Below are 24,076 nucleotides of genomic sequence, written 5' to 3'. Positions count from 1 at the left end.
CATGGCTGAACAGGTACTTTTTGGAAGGCTACCCCAAGGCAAGTGGTCTGGCCAGATCTGTTCAGAGCTTCACAGTGAACAGACTCAGCTCCAGTGGCCCTGCAGGCCTCCACTCCCAGTCCCCAGCCTGCTGCCTCCCCACACCCTCAGCTTTCACGCAGTTGGACAGAGATTTGCATTTTCTCAGCAGTTAATAATCACATTCCACCCCCAAATCTTTTGAACTTGAATCTGTGTCAGAGTTTCTGAATGTGTGCAGCATGGTGCCCACATGCTGTTTTGCCTCCTGCCCGTGGTCTACCTCTCAGATTTTATAATCTTTCCAAGAATCTACACAGCTGATGTGGCTGCAGTAAGTCAGTGTCGGGGACTGCCGCTCTTTACTAGACATTTTCATAAAATGGGCAAAATATCATCTTATTTGAAGCAACTAAGCTTTCCTGGAAAACCACATAACATTAAAAACATACATTTCCAAATACTTATGTCTTTGATTGCGAGTGCCATCTTGCCTAGATGCAGAGCTGCCGTCTTTCTGTGGACACGAAAATCCCTGGCCTCTGTCAAAGGGACCGAGTCACAGCAGCAGCAGGCCCAGAGGAGCAGGGCCCAGGGGGGCACTGACCCAGGGCAGGGCGCTACTTCTGTGGCCTGAGGGCGTCCTTGCCAGCAGCCTGGGGTCTAGCTGGTCCTCTCTGGGACGCCGTGTGTCCTTCAGGCTCCCTGTTTTACCTTAACACTCACATCAGGGCACGAGCATGGTCTGTGTTTGATGTCAGTGTGTTTCTGATGTAATGCTATCAAAGAGTCTAATGAAGCCGGGTGTGGTGCTACATGCCTGTGATCCCAGTACTTGGGAGGCTGAGACAGGAAGATCACAGGTTCATGGATAGCCACAGAAACTTAGTGAAACTGAGCAACTTAATGAGACCTTGTTTCAATACAAAAGCAGTAAAAAGGGCTGGGGATGTAGCTTAGAGATAGGATGCTCCTGGGCTCAGTCCAGGAAGAAAGAGGGGGAGGGAGGGAAGGAGAGAATAGAGAGTCTAGGGCCAACTTGTCCTTTGGGGGCAGCTGGCGGCTCTTATGAATGCGGCATCCAAGTGGCTTCCTTTGAGGATCTCAAGGCGATGTCAGGGGGACTCGAAGGGAGCAGAGCACCACGGAGCAGGTGGGGTGACTGTCTCCTCTCCCCAGGGCCGCCGGGGAGCGCTACCGCAGGGAGATGCTGGCACACGGCGGGGGCAGGGAGCCCATGCTCATGATTCAAGGTAAGACAACACCAAAACCAAACATTTTCTTTCCTCTGTGGGGTGATCCCCCCTTCTTTTTAAAAGGTTTTGTGTGACATATGTTTGGTGTTCATTGTCAGAATGTTACTAACAGTTTAATAGAAAATTGTCAGATTTGTTATAAATTCTTATAAAATTTGCCTTCAGATTTTAGTAGATCACAGTGTTTTATGGTTTTTGATTTTTCGGCCTAAAGAACTCCTTTCTTTCTCCCTTTCTTCCCTTCCTCCCTCCCTCTGACCATCTACCTGTCTCCCTTTTTTGTACTAGGGGTGGAACACAAGGGCATTCTGCCCCCAAGCTACACACCCAGCCCTTTTTATGCTTTTATTTTGAAACAGGGTCTCACGGAGTTTAAGTTTAGAGTCTCACTAACTTGCTAAGGCTGGTCTCAAACCTGCAATCCTCCTGTCTCAGCCTCCCAAATACTGGGATAATAGGCCTGTACTTCCACACCTGGAAATAATTTATTAATTTTCTTCTGAAAAATTCCAAAACATCAAGGTAAATGTTTTTACCTGTTGAAAACTAAAACCCAACCCAGTCTTTTTTTCAGGTATCATAATGTTTGTTTTCCTATGTAATTTTTTATATAAATGTTTTTACAGAAAGTTTAACCAGGGCCGGGCGTGGTGGTGCACGCTTGTAACTTGGTGCACTTGGGAGGCGGAGACAGGAGGCGGAGACAGGAGGATCACGCAGGTTCGAAGCCAGCCTTGCTGGCTTAAGAGACCCTGTTTCCAAATAAAATATAAAATAGGTCTGGGAGTGTAGCCCGGAGGTAGAAGGGTTCCATCTCTAGTACCACCAAAAAAAAAAAAAAAAAAAGAAAAAGAAATTTTAACCAGAAGCAGAAGTAGCCATCATGATTTTTTATGGCATGTTTGCATAGGTATTTCTAGGAAGATGTGAATATTACTGGGTTCTGTCAATATATTGGCAGTTATATTTGCAGCTCAGCCTTTGGACTATTTATTTAGTCAGAATAAATAAATAGTCATTGGGAAATGACTCCCAATATTAGGGCCGTGTTGCTTTCTTTGTAGTAATTGTTGGTAATTGGTCTGATTTAAACATCTTTGTGCCTATATCTATTGACTCTAATTCCTGTAGCCCCTTTTAAAAATAACACTAGATCCTCTCTTCAGCCATTCATTTATTTACCAATTATTTACTGAGTAAATAATAATGTACCAGGTAAAATTATAAGCCAGACGTTATGCACTAGAAGACTCAGAGGCAAAATTTCCGCTTTCGGAGCTTGTTTCCATTCAGTTGGCTTTCCAGGCTGGACAGACTCTGCTTAGACGCCACAGCAAATCTATGACCCAAACTAGCCAGCCAGTGGCCCCGCGGCTTCACAGGGCCTGAGTGGACTACGCCTCTGACCGTCCTCTTGATAAAGGACTCGTGAGGCCGCGTGTCCACGTTGGTGATTCTTATCCCCTTTTTGAGCTGGGGTTTGGTTTTGTTTCTCTTGTACGGGCTCTTGCTACGTTGCCCAGCCTGGTCTCTAACTTCCTAGGTAGGCCGGAGCTGCCTCCGCCTCCTGGGAGATGGGATACCAGGCCAGGCCCCTGTGCCCAGCTGGAACTGCTTGACATGATCGTCCAGTATTAGTTAATTTAATCTTCTTAGAAACCTTTGAAGTCAGAATTATCAGTATCCCCACCTTACAGATGATGGAGCAGGCCAGGGCCCCTGCCCACATGGAAGGCAGTGAACAGAACCATCGTATTCAAGCCAGGTTCCCTTGGCAGCAGAGAGCGAGGTTTTCTGTAGCCTGTGGCCCATAACACCTGGCCACAGTTCTTCTGTGCGCTCAGGGTGTGGTACAGGGACTGTTCAGGTTGTGCGCGTCTAGTAAATGGTTTGTACTGTGTGTACACAGCCCACTTCAAGCTGAGAATGGACGGAAGAGATGGCCCAAATCGCTTTCTCACAGAGGTAGTCCTATTGGGCATGGTCTCCGGTCACCGTGCTTACCAAGGCCAGGCTGTAACTGCTGTCTGCACGTCCACATTGATTTCCGACTGGTTCCATCCAAAGAAAAAAATGAATTTCTTTTCCCAGTTGGCCAGTGTGTTTTCTGCTCTGTTCTGATGATGGTACACCCACCTTGCTGACAGTTCTGTTCTTTATTCAAAACGTTTTCGTGTTAGGAAACTTAATATTTTCTGTATTAAAATTCACACACTCATGAGAGAAAAACAAGTCCTGTTTCAGACCAGAGGTGCTCAAGTGTTCCGATTCCAGTTAACAGCAACAATAGGAGGATTTTGCTCCTACAACTTAATGTTTGTCTTCATGTCATCCCGTCAGACCGCATTAATTCACATGACCTGTCGCCTGTCAGAGACGAACGTCTCCTCCGGAACGGGTGACATCCGAGCCACTCTGCAGGGCGGGATCCACACGCCAGGGCCAGCAGTGGCTGCTCATCTCCCTGTACACCGCCAGCCTGCACCCCAAGACAGAGTGTTTGAGAGAGGGTGACTTGTCACCTTAACTCTGGGGCTCCCCTAGGCAGGACTGTCCGGTGAAATTACTGATATTTGTAATATAAACGTGTATCTAATCGAGTTGGTATCACTCTTCTATGAAGATATAATCTTTTTTAGGTACTTCATATTTTTTCTTTACTTAGTAGATAAATATAAAAATTTTTATTCAGGAGCAAACAGTGAAAAGAATACCTTGGCAGGGCGTGGAGGCGCACGCTTGTAATCCCCGCGCTTGGGAGGCAGAGACAGGAGGATCGCGCAGGTTCGAAGCCAGCCGTGTGCTGGCTTAGGAGAACCTGTTTCCAAATAAAAATGTAAAAATAGGTCTGGGAGTGTAGCCCGGAGGTAGAAGGGCTTCCAGGAACCCCAGTACCACCAAAAAAAAAAAAAAAAAACCTTCAAATTATGTACCCGCCTCACCAATCACAGCTTTCTTAACCTCCCAGAAGGAGGCTTTGGTTCAAATGAAACCCCAAGCTATTTCTTAGGGTCCCACTGCCCATGATTCCTGTTTACAGTCTTGAAATGATACCTAGATAAACTGGGTGGACACAGCTCTGGATCTTTGCATAGTAAACACTGCGTAGGTGCACTTTTAAGTTACTTATCCGTCTGGAATGACTCTTCCCTTGGAAGCCAGGCTCTGCTGGTTCTCTGAGTCTCCCTGCATTGTCCAGTTCCCACCAGACAGATAGCATCAGTGGCCAGAACCCTGCCCAAGGAAGTCCCAGAGAACTTGGAAAGAGCACCGTCCTCTCCCGTCTCTGTCCGAGGGATACAGCCTCCCGCCAGGCTTTGAATGTCTGCTCCCCAGCCCCGCAAGGCCAGCAGTTTCCTTTGCCTCACTCTGCACGGAGGGGTTTCACAGGAAAGAGCAGGATTTTTCTTAGGGTCTGCTCTAAAGACCTTTTGAAGACCACAGGATATTGGTTAAAATGGCGCTTCCTTCCTCAGAGAAGAGGAGCAGCATTAGTAGCTCTGCCACAACAGGAGGGTCTGTGTGTGTGCGCGCGCACAAGCGTGTGTGTGCTTGTGACAATGAAAAGCACAGCCTTATCAATTTTGAGACACAGCCATAGTTTGTATAGAAATATGTGTCACCCAGCTACTGTGGTGTACTCATGTAATCCCAGTACACGGAAGACTGACACAGGAAGATTGCAGGTTCGAGGCCAACCTCAGTAACTTAGTGAGACCTCAACTTTGTGAGACCGTTTTCAAATAGAAAGGTCCAGGGCCCAGGATATAACTTGGAGGTAGAATGCCCCTGGGTTCAGGCCGGGCGTGGTGGCGCACGCTTGTAATCCCCGCGCTTGGGAGGCGGAGACAGGAGGATCGCGCAGGTTTGAAGCCAGCCGTGCTGGCGTAAGAGACCCTGTTTCAAAAATATAAAATAGGTTTGGGAGTGTAGCCCGGAGGTAGAAGGGCTTCCAGGAACCCCAGTACCACCAAAAAAAAAAAAAAAAAAAAAGAATGCCCCTGGGTTCAATTCCCATTAAATAAAAAGGAATTGAAGGGGGGATAGGCACGATACTAGTTAGTTCTGGCCTGGTGGGTGCACTGTGGCACCGGCTCTTCTCGTTACTGGGTTCTGCGAGGCCTGGCTGCTGTGTACTCACTTGTCAAAGTGAAGAAGGTTTTCTGCTGTTCTCTTCTTGCTCAATGGTGCTTTTGGCCTATGTTAGGGATCACATGTCTAAGTAATAAGAGAACTTAAAATTTTTGCTTAAAATAAGCCATGATGGTATGGCATTTTGGTGCATCTTGTTTTTTTTAAGTTGTGCTGTGATGAGCCTCATCTGAAGCTCAGTTTTCTTTATAATCATCTAGAAAATGTGTCGTTTTCGAGAAAGATAAACATGCCCTTAGACTTATGAGTAGCAAGAAAGCAAATTCCCATGGGCAAGGAGGCACAGCTATTTCTTAGTACAAATCAGAGTGGAATTATATGGCTATTAGGGATAGAAACTATATTATTTCAGAGTTTGGAACAACAGATGAATTACTCACGCATGTTTACATCCCTTCCTCTGTAAACTATTTCTTTTTTTGTGTTTTGAGTTATCTAAAATTCTTGAGTATTCTGGTACATTGGTACGTGCCTGTAATCCCAGTAATTGAGAGGCTGAAACAGAAGGATCACAGGTTTGAGGCCAGCCTCAGCAACTTAGTGAGACCCTGTTTCAAAATTAAAAAAAAAAAAAGAAAAAGATTTAAAAAGGGCTGGGGGTGTAGCTGGGAAGTAGAATACCAAAATAGTAATAATCATAATAATAAAATTCTTGGTTAAATGGCTTTTACTGAGTTTCTAAAATTAAACTTTACAAATCTTTCCATAGCCAGAAAGGAAAAAACAAAATACAGTACACTGAAACCCTGCGGCCAGCCAGGTGCTTTCTGCTGCTTCCTCACTGGCCCCCACTTTTTTAAATAAAGACACTTAGTGAAGGCTCGTCCTCCTCCCACTGCCTCCTCACCCATGGGAACCCTGACATTGAGTGGGCCCAAGCTGCAGCGGGGGTCGTGAGTGACATGAACCTCACAATTCCCCAAGGTTTGTTTTTGGGGCTTTGGGGGCTTAAGCCCAGAGCATTCTACCTCTGAGCTACAGTCCCGGCCTTTTTTATTTTAAATTTTGAAACAGGGTCTTGCTAAGTTGCAGAGGCTAGCATCAAATGTGTGATCCTCCTGCCTCAGCCTTCTGAGTACTGGCATTATGCATTACAAGTGTGCATCATAGGCCCGGCCCCTAGTCGTTTTTTTTTAACATTCTGCCCTGACTATTCCATTGACGGCCAAGAGTCTGCTGACATTCCCCCTCCTCGCTTTTCTTCGAGCCTCTCTAGACTTGCGGCAAACTCTCCTTTGGGTCTGAACCCTCTTAGCCAGAGCAGCCTGGTGAGACGATTCTCAGTGCCACTGGGTTGGGGTTCAGATTTCAGTCTCTGCCTGGTAACTTTGCCTTCAGCCTTTCCATGAAGATGTTTGGGGACTAAAAGGTTAAAAGCTAAGGTTTTAGCATCCAAAGAGAATATGTGTGGATGTTAACAGAAAGAAACTCTAAATTTATATGTTTCTCTGCCCAAAGGCAGCTTGCAAGTAGAGATCTAAAGTAATAATTTGACAGAGTCTGAAAAGGACCATAGATCAGATAGAAGAAGAAAAAGTAGGTAAATGAGTCATTTCTCAGCAAACTGAAACTCCCTTCCACACTGACTCAGAAGCAAGTTCTAAAAGCCCGCAGGGCCTTACCTTAAGCTGATTAAAATCATTTAATACTTTACATTTCTGCAGAGCTTTATGGTTGCCAAAACACATTCGCTTTTGCCATAATTATCCAACCTCATCTCTTCTAGCTCATTAAATACTATGTTTATTCACAAAACAAACCAGTGAATTAAAGCTTATATTGTAAAAGGTCACCCTCGATACCCCAGGGAGATTAACACAGCCATCTATGGAGATGTTGATCTTTTCTTTAAAAGCCTCCTTGGTTGCAGTGGCATCAGGAATGCCAGCACGCAGAGGGTGGGTTCACACCATTTTCCTTAAGAGGAATCAGGGCTCTTTGGAAAAACGGCCAATTCTAGGCCTGGAGCAAGGAAGATTCAAGATGAACCCTGAGCATCTTCTAGGGCCAGAAAATAAGAAAATGCTCAGAAACACACTGGGATGGATGCCTAAGTCATAGGCACTCAGGAAGGAGCCAGACAGCGCACAGTGGCCATAGCAAGGACAAGTTTGAGCAATCAGATAAGTAATGCAGCATTGGCATAGTACTCTGAATACAAAGTATAGATGATATCAGTGATTGAATGAATAAATAAGTGGAAAGCATAGACATATTTCCCACGGAAAGGAATTCTAAATCTTTTTTTTTTTTTTCAGTACTGGGGATGGAAACCAGGGGCTTTCCATCTCCGAGCTACGCCCTTTTTTTTATTCTTTATTTGGAAACAGGGTCTCACTGAGTTGCAAAGGACCTCACTAAATAGCTAAGGCTGGGGCCGTGAATCATGATCCTCCTGTCTGAACTGCCCAAATGCTGGGATTACAAGCGTGCACCACCATGCCTGGCTTCTTAATCATTTGTGTACCTTCTCCTGCCTCAAGGAGATGGCGCAGTGCCTCCCACCCCTAAGCAAGGGCGGGACAGCATGAGTTCCTTCCAGAGAGCAGCTTGGAAGAAGAGGAAGGGGCAGCACTCACTCCTCAGCCAGGTGATCGGCAGGATGGGATTCTGGGACAGAAAAGGGGCATTCGGTAAAAACTGAGGTGCCGTGAATAAAGTATACCTTTAAGTGATAATACTCTCCCAGGATTGGTCCTCTGTGGCCAGTGTACCACATCAAAGTGAGATATTACTAATGGAAACTGGCTGCAGTTAGAGCACATGGAGAGTCTGTGTGATCACAGGTTTTCATCAAATAATAAGCTGTCCTAACATAGAAGCCTCCTTGGTAGGATTCTCAGGACTGGTGCTGTCACCATGGTTCCGGTCCCGCTGTGTCGATCCTGGGTCCAGAAGAGAAGGCCTTAAGTGTAATTGAGGAACAGGGTGGTCGAGGTGCAGAATGAGGCCGGGAGGTAAACAGGCACCAGGCAGGGTGTGGTCAACACTGCAAGAAATGGGGGCATTTATTTTGAGGACCATGAGAAACCATTGAAAACCACTTTTCTATAGTGCAAATTCATTTTGCCCTTAGACAGCTCTCATCAACAGGGCAGTGTGTTTATTCACATTGACCAGAACATTTGGTCTACTTTGGAGTGTGCTCTCCTGTTGACACATCACCTTAGGTAGGAGCTTCAGGCTTTTTTTTTTTTTTTTAAGTAACTTGATTCCCTGCTGAATAGCCCAGATGTGCTGATGTGGGTTTCACTGTGGGTGCTGTTTGTACAAGGCAAACATGACAGCAAGCAGGGAGCTGTAAGCCCTGCCCGTCAGCAGAATTACAGCTGACGCTTAAAGTCGCCAAATAAACAGTCATTGTTCAATACCCACTTGATTGATTTTTCTCTCTTGTCAAGATGTAGACACAGTAACTTTACACAAAAGGCATTTTATATTGTTTCATGGCACTAGAAATTAGTAGTTATGACTTCCAGTTTTAAAACATGCAGTTAACTTCTAATCATGCCATCAGATTAATCACTAAATATTGGCCTTGTGTGGCAAAAGGCCAGTGTGCTGTCTTTAGGTGGCTGCTCCTAAGTTTATTTTATTTTATACACACACACACACACACACACACACACACACACACACACGATCTTTTTAACTAGGAATTGAACCTGGGGCATTCCACCTCAGAGTTACATCCTCAGCCCTATTTTATTTTTTTATTTTAAAACAAGGGTCTCACTAAGTTACTGAAGACCTCCAAGTTGTTGATACTGGTCTTGAACCTGCAGTCCTCCCGTCTCAGGCTCTCAAGTAGTAGGTTACAGGCATGTATCACTAAGCCCAGCTCTAAGTTTTCTTTCTTTTTTTTTAATGTCTCTTTGCTTTTTAAATTCTTTAATCAAGTGGGATTTTCACAGGAGAGATAGCACCAATACTTGACAGGTTCTCCCTGGCCTGGCCAGCTCCATCCCTGGGTATAGGGGCCCAGAACTAATGAATGCCACACCATGCCCAGAGGCTGTGTGCCTTGGCCTATGGTGCCCACCTCATAGTGGGTTCTGTATTTGTAGATGACTTAGAGCAAACCCCTCACACTCATTCATTAAATATGCAAAGATTAAGATAGTTAAAAAGTACCAGCATGCCAACCAAACTCCACTGTTGAAGTAAGCCCTAGATGACATTTGACTGGTGGCTCAGAAGTCTGTAGATGCTTTCCATTTCATCCTGAGTCAGGGGCCTCTCCTGTCCTTTCCTACCCGTTCTCTGTATACTTTTCTGACACCATTTTTTTTTTTTTTTTTTTTTTTTGCAGTACTGGGGATGGACAGCCCTATTTTTTATTCTTTATTTTGAAACAGCGTCTCACTGAGTTACAGAGGGCCTCACTAAGTAGTAGCTGAGGCTGTCCACAAACCACAATCCTCCTGTCTCAGCCTCCCAAATGCTGGGATTACAAGTGTGTGTCACCACTCCGGCTCTGACACCATTTTAAAAATTTATTTATTTTTATATTTTATTTATTTTTGTGGTGGTGGTACTGGGGCTCCTGGAAGCCCTTCTACCTCCAGGCTACACTCCCTGACCTATTTTATTTTTGGAAACAGGGTCTCTTAAGCCAGCACAGCTGTCTTCGAACCTGCGCGATCCTCCTGTCTCCACCTCCCAAGCGCGGGGATTACAAGTGTGCGCCACCATGCCCGGCTCTCTGACACCATTTTAATGTTCATGTTCATTATGGTCTCTGCACTCGATAGTCTAAGCTGTCTGAAGGAAGTTCAACTGCTGGCCAGGGTCACAGCTATATCTGGAGCTTTCCAGGCTCATGTATCAGCCTTCAGTGAAGACCATCAAATGAGGAGACCTGTTAATATCAAAACAGACTTTCAGGGTCAAAGGTTTCTTGTGCCATAAAAAAGGTTGTGATTATTAGAATGAGAGCAAGTTTTTATTTGCCTGGTTCTAAAATTTTTATATCATAAAAATTACAAGTATTTTAAATTATAAGTATTTTATAGGCCTAAACATTTTCATGAAGCTCCATAATAATGTATAATTTTTTAAAATGTAGATAGCTCCAGGTGTGGTGGCGCATGCCTATAATCCCAGTACTTGGGAAGCTGAGACTGGAGGATCACAGGTTTGAAGCCAGCCTCAGCAATTTGGCGAGGCTCTAAGCAATCAAGTGAGACCCTGTATCAAAACAAAAAATAGCCAGGCGTAAGTGGTGCACACCTGTAATCCCGGGATTTGAGAGGCTGAGATTGGAAGATCACATGTTCAAAGCCAGCCTCAGCAATTTAGCTAGGCTCTCAGAAACTTAGCGAAATACCATTTCCAAGTAAAATTAATAAATTTTAAAAATAGGGCTGGAACGCCGGGCGTGGTGGCGCACGCTTGTGATCCCCGCGCTTGGGAGGCGGAGACAGGAGGATGGCGCAGGTTCGAAGCCAGTCGCACTGGCTTAAGAGACCCTGTTTCAAAAAAATATAAAATAGGTCTGGGAGTGAAGCCCGGAGGTGGAAGGGCTTCCAGGAACCCCAGTATCACCCCAAAAAAAAATAGGGCTGGGGTGTAGCTCAGAGGAAGAATGCCCCTGGGTTCAATCCACATTACCACAAAAACAAAACAAAGCCAAACCAAACCTGACACACAGAAAACTTGCAGAAAGATTTATTTGCTTTGGGGTCTGGAGAGTCGACATGTGTAGTCCATTTGTACTGGCGGCCGAACAGGATGGGCAGTCGGTCCGCAGGGCCCGGTGGGGAGCAGAGAGTGAGGAAAAGGAGTGAGGACCACATAGAGCGTCAGGGCCACGTCCCTGAAAGGCCAGCCCCAGGAGACTGCCTCTGAGCGTGGCTGCCCCCAGAACGGGAGGCCCAGGGGCATTCTACTTTCAGACTGTAGCACTGAGATTAATATATCTAGAGTTTGACCTTATTTCAGGAATGAGGGGTTTATTCTCCTCCCCAAGTAAATAACTTGTAGTAGATTCATTCTGGAAAATGTTCCACCAATGCCATTTTCTAATAAATCTATGTGTACCACCTTCTAAAACAAATGTAGATAGCATTGTTTCAGTGCTTTGAATACTTTCTAGAAACTCAAAAGCTGGTCTTGGTGGCACATACTTGTAATCCCAGTACTTGGGAGGCTGAGAAAGAAGAATCACAGGATCGTGGCCAGCCTCAGCTACTTAGTGAGGCCCTCCACAAATAAGGAACAAAAAAAAGAAATAGGGCTGGGGGTGTATCTCAGAGGTAGAATGGGTTCAATCCCTAGTAGTCCCCCCCCAAAAAAAAAAAAAAAACACTCATAAAACTTTCTTACAAAGCTGGTCATTGCAGATGGTGTTTTTAACATGTAGTTAGAAATGGGTATTTGTGCAATGGGATGAAAGCAGGTTAAAAAGGCACATATTCTCTCTCCAAAGCTCTTGATCTAGATCCCTTTTTGTTTAGCTTTGTTGCTTGGTAGCCTGAGGCATTTGGCTCCCAGGGCTGAGGTCTGAGAAGCTGAGTACTTCAGGCAAGACTGATGTTGGGGTATACTCATGAATTCACACTTGGAACATTCACCAATCAAAGTCTAGTAGTGAGCCAGGCGTGGCGGCACATGCCTGTAAGCCCAGTCCTTGGGACTGTGGGAGCCTTGCTCAGAAAGTTGAGGCCATGCTCAGCAATTTAGCAAGACCCTGTTTCAAAATAAAAAATAAAATGGGCTGAGGCGTAGCTCAGAAGTAGAATGCCCCTGGGTTCCATCCCCAGAAGCCCCTCCCCAAAAAAACTTAAAAATCATAATACTGGAGATTTAGAACAGACTGTAGTTGAAGAACTGGAGTTGGCACTTACCATCCAGCTCTTGTTAGGAATGCTGCCACCAGTCACGGACAGGAAACTGGATTGTTTTAACTGGATTGTTTCCTGGAAGAACATTTAAATGCTGTCTTCTAGGGTTTGAGTCCTTCTGCTCCCTAGAAGAAACTTTTCTTTTGACTATTATGTAATACAATTAATAATGAAATTAGATTATGGAATTACCATGCCTATGCCCAATTTTCTTTGTGTTGAATCATTGTTTCATTAAAGTTTCTCTTGTGGAATAATCGCTTCCTAAACTCAGAGTCAGCACACCTTAAATGCTTGAGCAGCATATCCAGTCTTTCCTAAGAGTAAGCGAGAGTGTGGGAGCACAGCAGCTCCATTCCTTACTCTCTCCTGCAGGACCAGATGAACGTTTCGTTTGCTTAAGCTGCAGGGTCAGGAAGGAGGCCCACCTGCGCTGGTATTTCCCCTTCAAGCAGTTTAAACAAAATAAAGCTTTGAAAAATTCTTAAAATCTTAAGTTCCACCCTGAGAATATTTGGAGTTTCAGCATGAGATTTATTCTTGTCTTCCTTTTTCATGCACGTGCCTTTCACATTTTAGTAGGGGTTTTAATTAAATGCCACAGTAGCCTCATATATGAATTTTCCAAAGAGAAGTGAGACTTTATGTTAGCTATTCACTGGGGAGACTAATTTCTACTGCTTTTATATTTTATTTATTTATTTGTGGGGGGGGGGGTTGTTGCGGGTGGAACCCAGGGGCTTTCTACCTCCAGGCTATACTTCCAGCCCTATTTTATACTTTATTTGGAAACAGGGTCTCACTAAGTTGCTGAGAGCCTCACTAAGTAGCTGAGGCTGGCTTCGAACCTGTGCGGTCCTCCTGTCTCAGCCTCCCAAGCACGGGGATTACAAGTGTGCACCACTGCGCCTGGCTGCTTTTATATTTTAGAATTGAGTGGACAGGGGAGAGTTGTGGTAGCAGCAATAACAGTAGTAACGAGGGCAGTATCAATACTACAGGTAAAGGCGTTTGTGGAGTATTTGTGATACATTGTGCAGGATTTGCATGCTTTGCTTTATTTAATTCTCTGAATGGTGCCAGGGTGCCCAGTAACTTACCTGCCTAAGGTCACCCAGGAGCAAGGCCGGACTGGGGTTCAGATTCAGACTCGGGGGCTCATCCTGTGTGGTGAGAAATTCCTTACACTTTTTTTCGTCAGCTTCTACCAGGAATCTCTTGCTTTGAAAGTGGACGCACACATATTCTACTGTAGTTTTCCACTTGCTCTTTTTTAATTTTGCAACTGAGTTGTCTCTTTGTCAGGAACACTCTGACACGCTTACTTCTTGCTCAAAGAAGGCACCGTTGAGTTCTCAGAGCGAGGTATCTTGGGTACAGCTCTGCAAGCTGGCATCTGCCAATGAGGACCAATAGGAACTCACTGCTCTCCATTCAGTAAAATGATTGTATAGCAAAATAAGATCTGTCAAGAGCCAGATGTGGTGCACACCTGGAATCCCAGTACTTGGGAGGCTGAGACAGGAGGATCACAGGATCAAGGCCAGGCTCAGCAACTTCGCAAGACCCTCAGTGACTTAGCAAGACTCTGTTTCAAAATAAAAAATAGCCAGCCGGGCATGGTGGCGCACGCTTGTAATCCCCGCGCTTGGGAGGCGGAGACAGGAGGATCGCGCAGGTTCGAAGCCAGCCGTGCTGGCTTAGGAGACCCTGTTTCCAAATAAAAAATATAAAAACAGGTCTGGGAGTGTAGCCTGAAGATAGAAGGGCTTCCAGGAACCCCAGTACCACAAAAAAAAAAAAAAAAAAAAAATTTAAATAGCCGAGCATGATGGTGCACGCATTCAGAAGGCGGAGACCAGAGGATCGTGGCTCGTGGACAGCCTCAGCTACTTAGGCCCTCTGCAACTCAGTGAGACCCTGTTTCAAAATAAAGAATAAAAAAATAGGGCTGGGGGATGTAGCTCAGAGGTACAATGCCCCTGGTTTCCATCCCCAGTACTACAATAAAATAAGATAAAATAAAATGGGAGTGGGTTGTAGCCCAGCGGTAGGCTGCCCCTGGCTTCCATCCCCAGCACACAGTCAGTCGGAGCTGTCAAGGGTGGAGCATGCAGAGTGAGCTTGGCGCTAGGGGAAGGTTGGCAGGAGCACCCTGTTCTTGCCCAGCATTAGCAGGAATGAGCAAGGAGGCATGCCGTGGAGCCAGAGTTAGAATTTGGTGGCTCTGAGATTTCAACATATTTCAATAATCATGGTAAGTGGCACCATGCACAATAGCCAGGTAAACAGAACCCTTAATCTTTGGCTTATTCAGATATTTACCCAGCGCAGCATCTGAAATAGCTGAGAACTTTTTGGAAGAAAGGAATGGAAGGGAGCACCTGTGTTCCCCAGGCAAAGGCCTCCTTTCTGTAAATGCCCTGGTTTTGAAGAGGGCGTGTGCATGTTTAAGGTGTGGGTGTGTTTGTCTAAGGAAGACATTGAGCTTCAAAAGGCAAAGTGTTTCATAACCCAGAAATGTAATTGTGAATGGAATTGTTAAGTCTGCTGGTGGAGCTGAAATAAGCTAGTGTGGGGCCGTGCTTGCCGGCCGGCCTTCCCTCCCGGCCAGCCTGACTCCACAGAGACCGGCAATAGTTACTAATCAGCCGGGGTGGGGGTGGGGTTTCTCAGTTCAAAGGAAGAAAGGAATCTCACTTTCTGGCCAATAGTCTAATTTCCCCAGGAACTGATGGTAGATAGTGGGAATCCACCGTTAGCAAAGGTGTGGGTAACCACAGCCTTGTAGCAGAGGACTTCAAAGTCAACAAGGTGAGCCACGCGGTTGCCCCAGGCTGGGGAGAGACCCACCTGGAACGAGGATCTCGTCTCATAAAATTCACTTCACGTTTTTCAAACTGCCAGGCCAACCTTTGTAGCCATAATTCCCAGTCACTCTGAGCTGAGTTTGCACATATAATTATTTTTAGCATAAAAAAATGTAGCCATGCTGGGCATGGTGGCGCACGCTTGTAATCCCAGCATTCGGGAGGCCGAGACCTGGAGGATCGCGGTTCGTGGACAGCCTCAGCTACTTAGTGAGGCCCTCTGCAACTCAGTGAGACCCGGTTTCAAAATAAAGAATAAAAAAAATAGGGCAGGGGGTGTAGCTCGGAGGTCGAATGCCCCTGGGTTCCATCCCCAGACCCGCAAAAAGAAAAAAAAGAAAAGAAAAAAATGTAGCCATTAACTATTACAGTGGGTTTTTAGAATCAGTAGTGGTGCTGGGAATACTCAGGCCTCCTTTTCTTGGATTCCCAGACCCGTTGCGATGACCTGCTCTTCTGTATATCCACGATGTTACGCTGAGTGCTGGGAGCAGTGGGCCGACTGCCGTTTACCTGGGCAAATCCAGAGCTCGCAATGTTGTCATCGTCTTTCTCCTCCTCCTCTTCTTCCTATGCCTTTTCTCCTCTTCCTCCTCAATTCTGATAAAGCATACAGAACATAAAATTTGCTATTTTAACCTTTTTTTTTGTAGAAACTGACTGACGCAGTATCGTTATACATCGCAGTGAGATTCAGAGTGGGACACACACACACAACATCTGCTGGTGTGTTTCTCTCAGCACCGTCCTGCCCGTCCCCAGCCTCCGGTGCATGCTCGTGAGGTTGGCGGTGACCCCTTCGTATGTCAGCACACCACTGCTTGGTCTGTTTCTTTCCCTCAGGCCTCTTTCTTCTCCCTCAGACCCCTCTCACGATTCCACTGGGATCTCTCCTTGCTGTCACGACGTCCTTCTGTCTCCTATTTTCTCCCTAACATCCGCATTTGTGAGAAAACATTTGACCTTTGACTTTGAGGCTGGCTGATCTCATCTAGCATCATATTCTGCAGTTCTGTCCATTTTTCTGCAAGTGGCATAATTTTGTTCTTCTTCATGACTGAGTAGAACTCTGTTGTGTACATGTAACACTTCATTGTTGGACACTTACAGTGGCTGCGAGCATCACCACTACCTATATCTAGAACTTTCCTATCATCTCGGGGATCTCTTTATAATAGACCTTTGATCAGAGCTGCTAGCTGGTAGGAAAACGAATTGATTTTAGTTATATATTTTGTTTGTTTTCTTTATTAGATAAACTGCTATCCAATAAAAGAGCAGACAGCAGCCAGGCATGGTGACGCATGCTTGTAATCCCAGCACTTGGGAGGCTGAGACAGGAGGATCCACGCATGTTCGAAGCCAGCCTCAGCAGCTTAGTGAGGCTGTCAGTAACTTAATGAGAGCCTGTTTTCAAATAAAATATAAAAAAATAGGTCTGGGAGTGTGGCCTGGAGGTAGAAAGCCCCTGGGTTCCATCCCCAGTACCCCCCCCCACACACACACACACACAAAAGGGCAGACAGCAAAAAGCAGAAAAAAGTAAAATAAGCAATGATTCATAAGCTGGATAGCCTAAACATTTAATTATAGACCAGGGTTTTGGATTCAACTTATGCAAAAAATAGTAAGCCACCTCACCCGTCAGCCCTGTACCTGGGAGGTAGGCTGTTTGCTGTCATAGACCTTCGGATCTGGTTGTCATTATTGCCTATTACTGAGCATTTTCCTGCATTAAACACACTATATTTAATCCTTATAACAGTTTAGCTAAGTCGATGGCCAACGCCAATTTCACAAACTTCAGACACTGTGTTGGACTCTAGCATTTCACTTCACCTCAGACTGCTCCGGCCATAGGAAAGCTGGGTGACTAGTCTGGCTCCTTTCCCCAGTCGGCCTCACTGGGTGAGTGCTCACCGGACACTTGGCCCAGCTGTCAGGACACAGTGCCCTCTTCAGAGGCATCTGAAATTCTGTTTAGAAAAAGAGGAACGTGGGTTTGTTCTCTGTTCCTCCTTCACATCCCTTCAAAGGAAAACTTTTGAATAATTAGAAGAGGAGATTATTAAAGTGACATTTTAAGCCCGAGTCTGTGGGGCCCACACACGGCAGCTCCTTTCTGCAGAGTCTCCATGTTGGCAACATCTTGATCCCTGGTCTTTTCTTTGGAAGAGGGAGCTCCACCCGGGCCCCACCTGCAATCCTCCCAAGTACTGGAATTACAGGCCTGTGCACCATGCCTGGCTACTTTTCAGATTTAATGTGTTTTCTCCAGGATTTCTAAGCAGCTTTTCTCACACTTGAGCATACTCTGAAATTCCTGGAAGGACTTTTTGAAAATCACAGATTGTAGTGTCATGATGGTGCACACTTGTAACCCTAGTACTTGGGAAGCTGAGACAGGAAGATCACAGGTTCAAGGATAGCCTCGGCAACTTTAGTGAAGCCCTTAGCAGCTTTGTGAGATCCTGTTTCAGAATGAAAATAAAATAGGACTGGGAGTGTAGCTTGGAGGTGGAATGTGCCTGGGGTCAATCCCCAGTACCACAAAAATTTAAAAAAAACCCACAATGACTGGGCCCCCCCTGTTACATTCAGTGCCCCTATGTCATGGGTTTTGTCCTCTGCCCATTTAAAAAAAACAACAAGCAGTTGCAAAACTCAGACTAAAGTTTATTAAAATTAGAAGAGTACAACGTAGCCGCTTGAGGAGGCATTGACTTCTCCAAGATCCCCAGGTCTTACATAGGTTTTTATGGTGTTTTTTAATCAGCTTCCCGTGACAAGGAGCCAATGGCTTGCTTTTGCATTCTCGCTTTTTTCTGTATAAAGATGGGCCAATCTGACATTACAAATCAGGGTTTAGCTACTGAGAAGATGCACGGTGCCTTTTAACCCCCCTCCTTAAGTCCCAGGGCCTTGTAACTTTCTAATCTCTTTACCCATGACCCAGCTCTGTGAGAAGCTGCCTGTTTTAACCCCTAAATGCCTGCTCTGCTTCAGGACCGCGTAGTATGAAATCACCATCCACAGCTGATCATTCACCCCCAGTTCCAGCTCTTCAGTCTGAGGCCCAGATCAAGAATTTATAGTCTCAGTAGGATCCCAGGTGACTGATGAGACTGGCTCCACTTTAGACCTACTAGGTCATAATTTCTATAAGACAGGGTCTCAGTGATTCTTATGTGTAACATCTTCCTAGAAAATAAGACTTAAAAAGTCCCATTAGGCAGAATGAATGAGTGAACGTCCTGTGTGTAGCTTCATTGAGTCCTCTTTGTATTTCACTAAAACTTCGATCAGATTCAACCATCCATTTACTCTGTCAGGCCTCCTTGGTTGGCACTAAGTGGTGCACGAGACACATTCAAAGGAGAGAGGGCACTCTCACTTCTCTCTCAAGCCTGAAAATAATTGTGATGTTTTTAATTGCCCTGGTAATCCCCTGTGTTCTGGAAATGGAACACAAACCATTTCACCCCAGGCAGGTAGTCAAGGGAGCCAGATGAGAGTCTGTATTTGCAGGGTTGGCTTCACGCTGCCAGCCAGTTGCCCTCAGTTGCATTTCCAAGCAGTCTTCCTAGTTAGATGTCTCAGACAGTATTTAAGGGGTTAAAGGGACCATGATTACTCTGATGTTAAAATGAAGGTCTGCTTAGGTTACTTATTGCATGTTACAAAATATAGGGCGAGCCCCTGCAGCTTTGTACACACATTGAACTCACCCTGGAGCCAACAGGCTTTCCTGGTGAAGCGTGGAAGTAAGCACAGGTAGCAGCCCCTAAAACACCAGAGGCTTCTGTTTGCAAGGGGTTGCCACAGAGACTTGGAGACCACCCAGGAAACATCTTTAAGTGCGAAACTCAGTTACTTTTTCTCCCAGTATCATGCCAAGACAAGAGCCCCAGCTGCAACCAAGCGTTGAAAGCATAAAGCCCCAGTGGGGAGAGGCCTTGAGCCACAGAATGAGCACCCATCCTAGTCTCATGCGCATCCCAGGCACACACAGCTGGGCAACGCCGTCACGCAACGCCGTCACTGCTAATATCAGCCTGCTTCCCTGGGGGCAGAAGCCAGTTATTTCTTCTGCCTCCCAGGACACAGATACACAGGGATGGCTGCTCATCAAGTCTGTCTGTGGAGAGCAGACTTAGTTCTATACAAAACTGCTGAACCTTAGCTTGCATGGTGGCGCACACTTGTAATCGCAGTACTTGGAAGGCTGAGACAGGAGGATGACAGGGTTGCGGCCAGCTTCCGCTCCATAGTGAGGCTTTCGACAACTTAATTTGACCCTGTTTCAAAATAAAGAATAAAAAAGAGGGCTGGAGGTGTACCTCGGAGATAGAATGCCCCTGGGTTCCATCCCCAGTTCTGCCAAAACAAAACAAAAACTCTAGACCTTTTTTCTAAGTCGTCACATCACTTTACCTGTTCACAAGTGTGGGACAACTCAGGTGGTCTGCAGCCTGCCCACATTTGGGACTCTGGTCTTTTTTTAACTTCAGCCATTCTAGTAGGTGTGTAACAGTATCGCATCGAGATGTTAGTGTTCATTCCCAGTGACAAGTGATACTGTCTTCTTGGTGCCTGTTAGTTGTACATGTTCATTTAGATATCTTTTGTGAAAAATCAAGCCCCTTGTCCACTTTTAGTTTTTAAAAATCTTTTCTGATGGATTGGAGAAGTTGTATATATATTCTGGATACTCTTCCTAAGTTTTGTGGGTAATTTCTCCCACTCGTTTGCCTATTCTTTTATTTTTTGGCAGTACTGGAAATTGAACCTAGGTGTATTCTTCCTCTGAGCTATACCTCTAGCCCTGTTTTATTTTTGACACTGAAACAGGGTCTCACTGAGTTGCTGATGCTGGCCTCAAACTTGCAATCCTCCTGTTTCAGCCTCTCAAATACTGGGATTACAAATGTATACCAGCAAGCCCAGCTTGCCTATCCATTTTCTTGATGGCCTCTTTTAAAGAGTAGATGTTTTTAATTTTGATGAAATCTAACATATTGGTTCTTTATGATTACAGGGTTTGTTGTTTTTTTTTTTTTTTTTTGTCCTTAGAAACCTTTGCCTACCTCAGAGTCACAAAGATATTCCCTGACACTTCTTCTAGATGCTTGTAATTTTAGCTTTTACGCTTAGATGTGTAACCATTGTTTATATATGTGCTAGGAGGTGAGGTCGAGGTCAGGGTCCCCCATATGGATATCCAGTTTCACGGTTTGCTTTTATGATTATGGTGTGGTGACATAGCCTGCCCGCCTTTGTGTGCTCATGTCCTGGCCTGATCCTCACACACAGCAAATATTCAGTGCCTGGTAACTGAGCTGCACCAAAGATTTAGAAAGTCTGGCAGGCATTTTTTTTTTTTAAAGCATACTTTTGTATTTTTTTTGTGCAATTCAAAGTAAAATAGAACTACTAGAAATACACATGGTATCTTGACTTATTCAAACCATAAACATTTGGGATTTATTCAATCAAGTATAGCATTATCACTAAAACAGCATCACTTGATATTGTTGAAACATAACGAACTTGTTTATAGTGATAAGTTATAATTATCAGATATTAATCAGATATGACAAGTGATGCAGAAAACGTCTTGTGTACTGGTTCCATATTTATTTTGTAATTTGAATTTTTCGAGAATGGTATGCCTTCCAGAAATCATACATTTTTCTTTTGCAGGAAACTACAGAGGGGTCTTAGATTTGTTATTGTCCCTCCCCCGCTTTATTTTTAACATTTCCCTTGAAATGGTAGCCCCGTTGCTAAGTGGTAATGAATGCTTGAGGAGTGATTGAGGAAAGCGAATTCAAAGAGAACTATGAACAAAGAGCTTTATCTGTTTCTTGTGTAGAGCAGGTTCTGTTGCAGGCACTTTGCATATCTGAGTTGGTTTAAATATCACCGCACAACAGTGAAATTGACGTTGTTGGCCCTGTTTTACATACAAGAATGCTGTCCCGAAGAAGCAGAAGAAGCAGGTTTCAGACTGCTGCGGCCTCTCCCCACCCCCGTCTCCCCATCTAAACCATGCACAATTTTAGGCCCTGTGTCTTGTGTTCTTCCCATCCCGTATCCCTCCTGCCCATTCGTCTTATTTTTATCTCCTGTTTCTTGCAGTCCTGGGGGTTGAACTCAGGGCTCGCGCATGCTAGGCAAGCCCTAGACCACCGAGTCACATCCCTGTCTATATCCATTATTCTTCTGTCACTTTTTTTCCCTGACAGTCGTCTAGTGGCATGGTGTTCAAAATAGCTTTGTAGGAGCCAGGCCTAAAACGAAATGCCAGCAGACACGGCCTGTTCAGCCCCTGAGCCAAGGTCGAGTGCTTGAATCTTCATCTTTGCCTTCTTTGAAGTAAAGAGTGGAGACCAAATCAGCTTTTGATTTAATTCTTAATTTATGCCAGATGCAGTGCCTTGTGGTTTTCTACTGCTTTTTATCTTCTCTTTATAGAAACTTTGTATATTCGACGAGGAAATTTGAGTCCCAGAGTTCTTCAGTGACTTTTATGGTGCACAAAGCTGGGAGTTCTCTAAGACAGGGAAACCTGGAGGAACACCAGTAACTTGATTCTGGCATAAGATTTCTGCAGAAGAATTCATGTTTGAGCTAGGCAAGGTGGCACAGACCTGTAATACTTGAGAGGCTGAGACAGGAGGATCGCAGATTTGAGGCCAGCCTCAGCAATTTAGCAAGACCTTGTTTCAAAATTAAGAAATTTAAGCCAGGCATGGTGGCACACACTTATAATCCCAGTACTTGGGAAGCTGAGACAGGAGGATCCAGGTTCGTGGCTAGCCTTAGCTACTTAGTGAGGCCCTCTGCAACTTTGTGAAACCCTGTTTCAAAATAAAGAATAAAAAATAGGGCAGGGGATGTAGCTCAGAGGTCAAATGCCTCTGGGTTCCATCCTCAGGTCTGCAAAAATGAATGAATGAAAGAAAGAAAGAAAGAAAGAAAGAAAGAAAGAAAGAAAGAAAGAAAAGGACTAGGGGTGTAGCTCAGAGGTAGAATGCCCCTGGGTTCAATCCCCAGTGCCACAAAAATTAATTAATTAATTAATTAATTTAAGGCCGGGCATGGTGGCGCTGCTTGTAATCCCAGCATTTGGGAGGCGGAGACCAGAGGATCACAGTTCACAGACAACCTCAGCTACTTAGCGACGCCCTTCACAACTTAGTGAGACCCTGTTTCAAAAATAAAAAGACTAAAAAATAGGGCTGGGGTGTAGCTCGGAGGTAGAATGCCCCTGGGTTCCATCCCCAGTACTGCAAAAAATAAATGAATAGATAAATGAATAAATAAAATTTAAAGAAGGGCTGGTGGTGTAGCTCAGATGTAGAATGCCTCTGGGTTCATTCTCCAGTACCAAAAATAAATAAATAAGAGGATTGGTATATAGCTCAGAAGTAGAATGCCCCTGGGTTCAATCCTCAGTGCCAGAAAATGAAATAAAAATAATTAACACTTGATTGATTTTGAAGTATATAGAACTTAACAATAAAGTCTTGGTAAGTAGTTAAATTTACTAAACTTTTAATGATTCCAAATATACCTAAAAACTTCAGTCTTCTAATATTATTACAAGTGATTAGTAATAACCCCAGTAACAAAAGTTCTTGGAAAGTATGTTTGAGCCTCAGTGTCTAAGCTAAGCCCTGATTAGAAAATAAAAGTGATTTAGCCAGGTGTGGTGGCGCATGCTTGTAATCCCAGCATTCAGGAGGCTGAGACTGGAGGAACGCGGTTAGCAGCCGGCCTCAGCTACTTAGTGAGGCCCTCTGCAACTCAGTGAGACCCTGTTTCAAAAATAAAAAGAATAAAAAATAGGGCCAGGGGTGTAGCTCGGAGGTACATGAAAAAGAAAAGGTACTGAAAAAGAAAGAGAAGAAAAGTGATTTAACATCATAGTTTCAGGGCCTCCCTGGTGCCCATGACTATGAAATGTCCTCCTTGTTAGGCATAGTGGCCCACACCTGTAATCCTAGTGCTTGGGAGGCTAAGACAGGAGGAGCACAGGTCCGAGGCCAACCTCTGCAGCTTAGCAAGACCCTGTCTGCAAATAAAAACTAAAAAGGGTAGGGGTATAGCTCAGAGAACACCCTTGGGCTTAATTCCCAGTACCAAAACACAAACAAAAAAGCAAGAAAGCCAGACAGTTGGGCTGGTGCGGCTTGAACCTGCGCCCTCATCCCTGCCCGTGTCGGGTCCTGTGCTGCTCATGCCTCTTGTGGTTTCAGGGATGCTTCAGAAGAGCCCGTCAGTCGATGACTTTGTGGACGCCCTCGTTTCCGACCTGGATTTGGACTTTGAGACTTTCCTTCTGGATTCTGAATAATGGAAACACCCTGGATCTTCTAAATCAAAGTCCTGCACAGAGTAACTTAGCCCCGTACATGCTGCGGCTGTGAAAAACTGTTTCTGGTTTCCTTATGCACTTACTTCTGACAAGCCTTAGGCTCCAGGAACTTGGAATAAAGAATTTGTTTGAATTATGCTGGTTTCGACCTGCCTGGAAGGTGCTGAGTGTGTGGAAATCGGCTCAGTGAGCCAGTGGGAACTGTGCTTGCCTGGGAGCAGGAGGACGTGGGGCTCACACTCGCTGCCCTGAACTTCTCCCTTGTCTCTTGATCTTTAATTGGTTAAACTAGAAACTTAGTTAAAAGCAAAATTATTTTACTTTGGGAGACAGGTTGAAGCAGTCTTCAGAAAGATCAAACACGTAGTTTTTTAAGAATAACTATCATTTTTGCAGGACATGGTGGCACACACCTGTAATCCCAGTACTTGGGAGGCTAAAACAGGAGGATTGCAGGTTCCAGGCCAGCCTCAGAAAGTAAGGCCTTCAGCCACTTAATGAGACCTTGTTTCAAAATTTTTTTTAAAAACTGGGGGTGGGGTGGGGTTCAGA

The 24,076-nt window shown here is 45.0% G+C and overlaps 1 protein-coding gene across 1 annotated transcript in view; it reads left to right on the top strand.

Moving 5' to 3' along the window:
* MIPEP (mitochondrial intermediate peptidase) overlaps positions 1 to 23,503 on the top strand; it is a gene marked incomplete at both ends in the record, with an annotated part of 136,496 nt that extends 112,993 nt beyond the window's left edge. The window contains 2 exons of the mRNA XM_080689425.1: positions 1,198 to 1,271; positions 23,406 to 23,503. Of these exons, the coding sequence (XP_080545551.1) occupies positions 1,198 to 1,271; positions 23,406 to 23,503 (172 nt within the window). The remainder of the gene's footprint in view (positions 1 to 1,197; positions 1,272 to 23,405) is intronic.
* Positions 23,504 to 24,076: the final 573 nt, after the last annotated feature.

This window comes from Muscardinus avellanarius (assembly GCF_963383645.1).
Source record: "Muscardinus avellanarius genome assembly, chromosome: 2".
NCBI classification, from domain to species: domain Eukaryota; kingdom Metazoa; phylum Chordata; class Mammalia; order Rodentia; family Gliridae; genus Muscardinus; species Muscardinus avellanarius.
The sequence above is the reverse complement of the archived record's forward strand: the minus strand, read 5'-3'. Positions and strand labels throughout refer to the sequence as shown.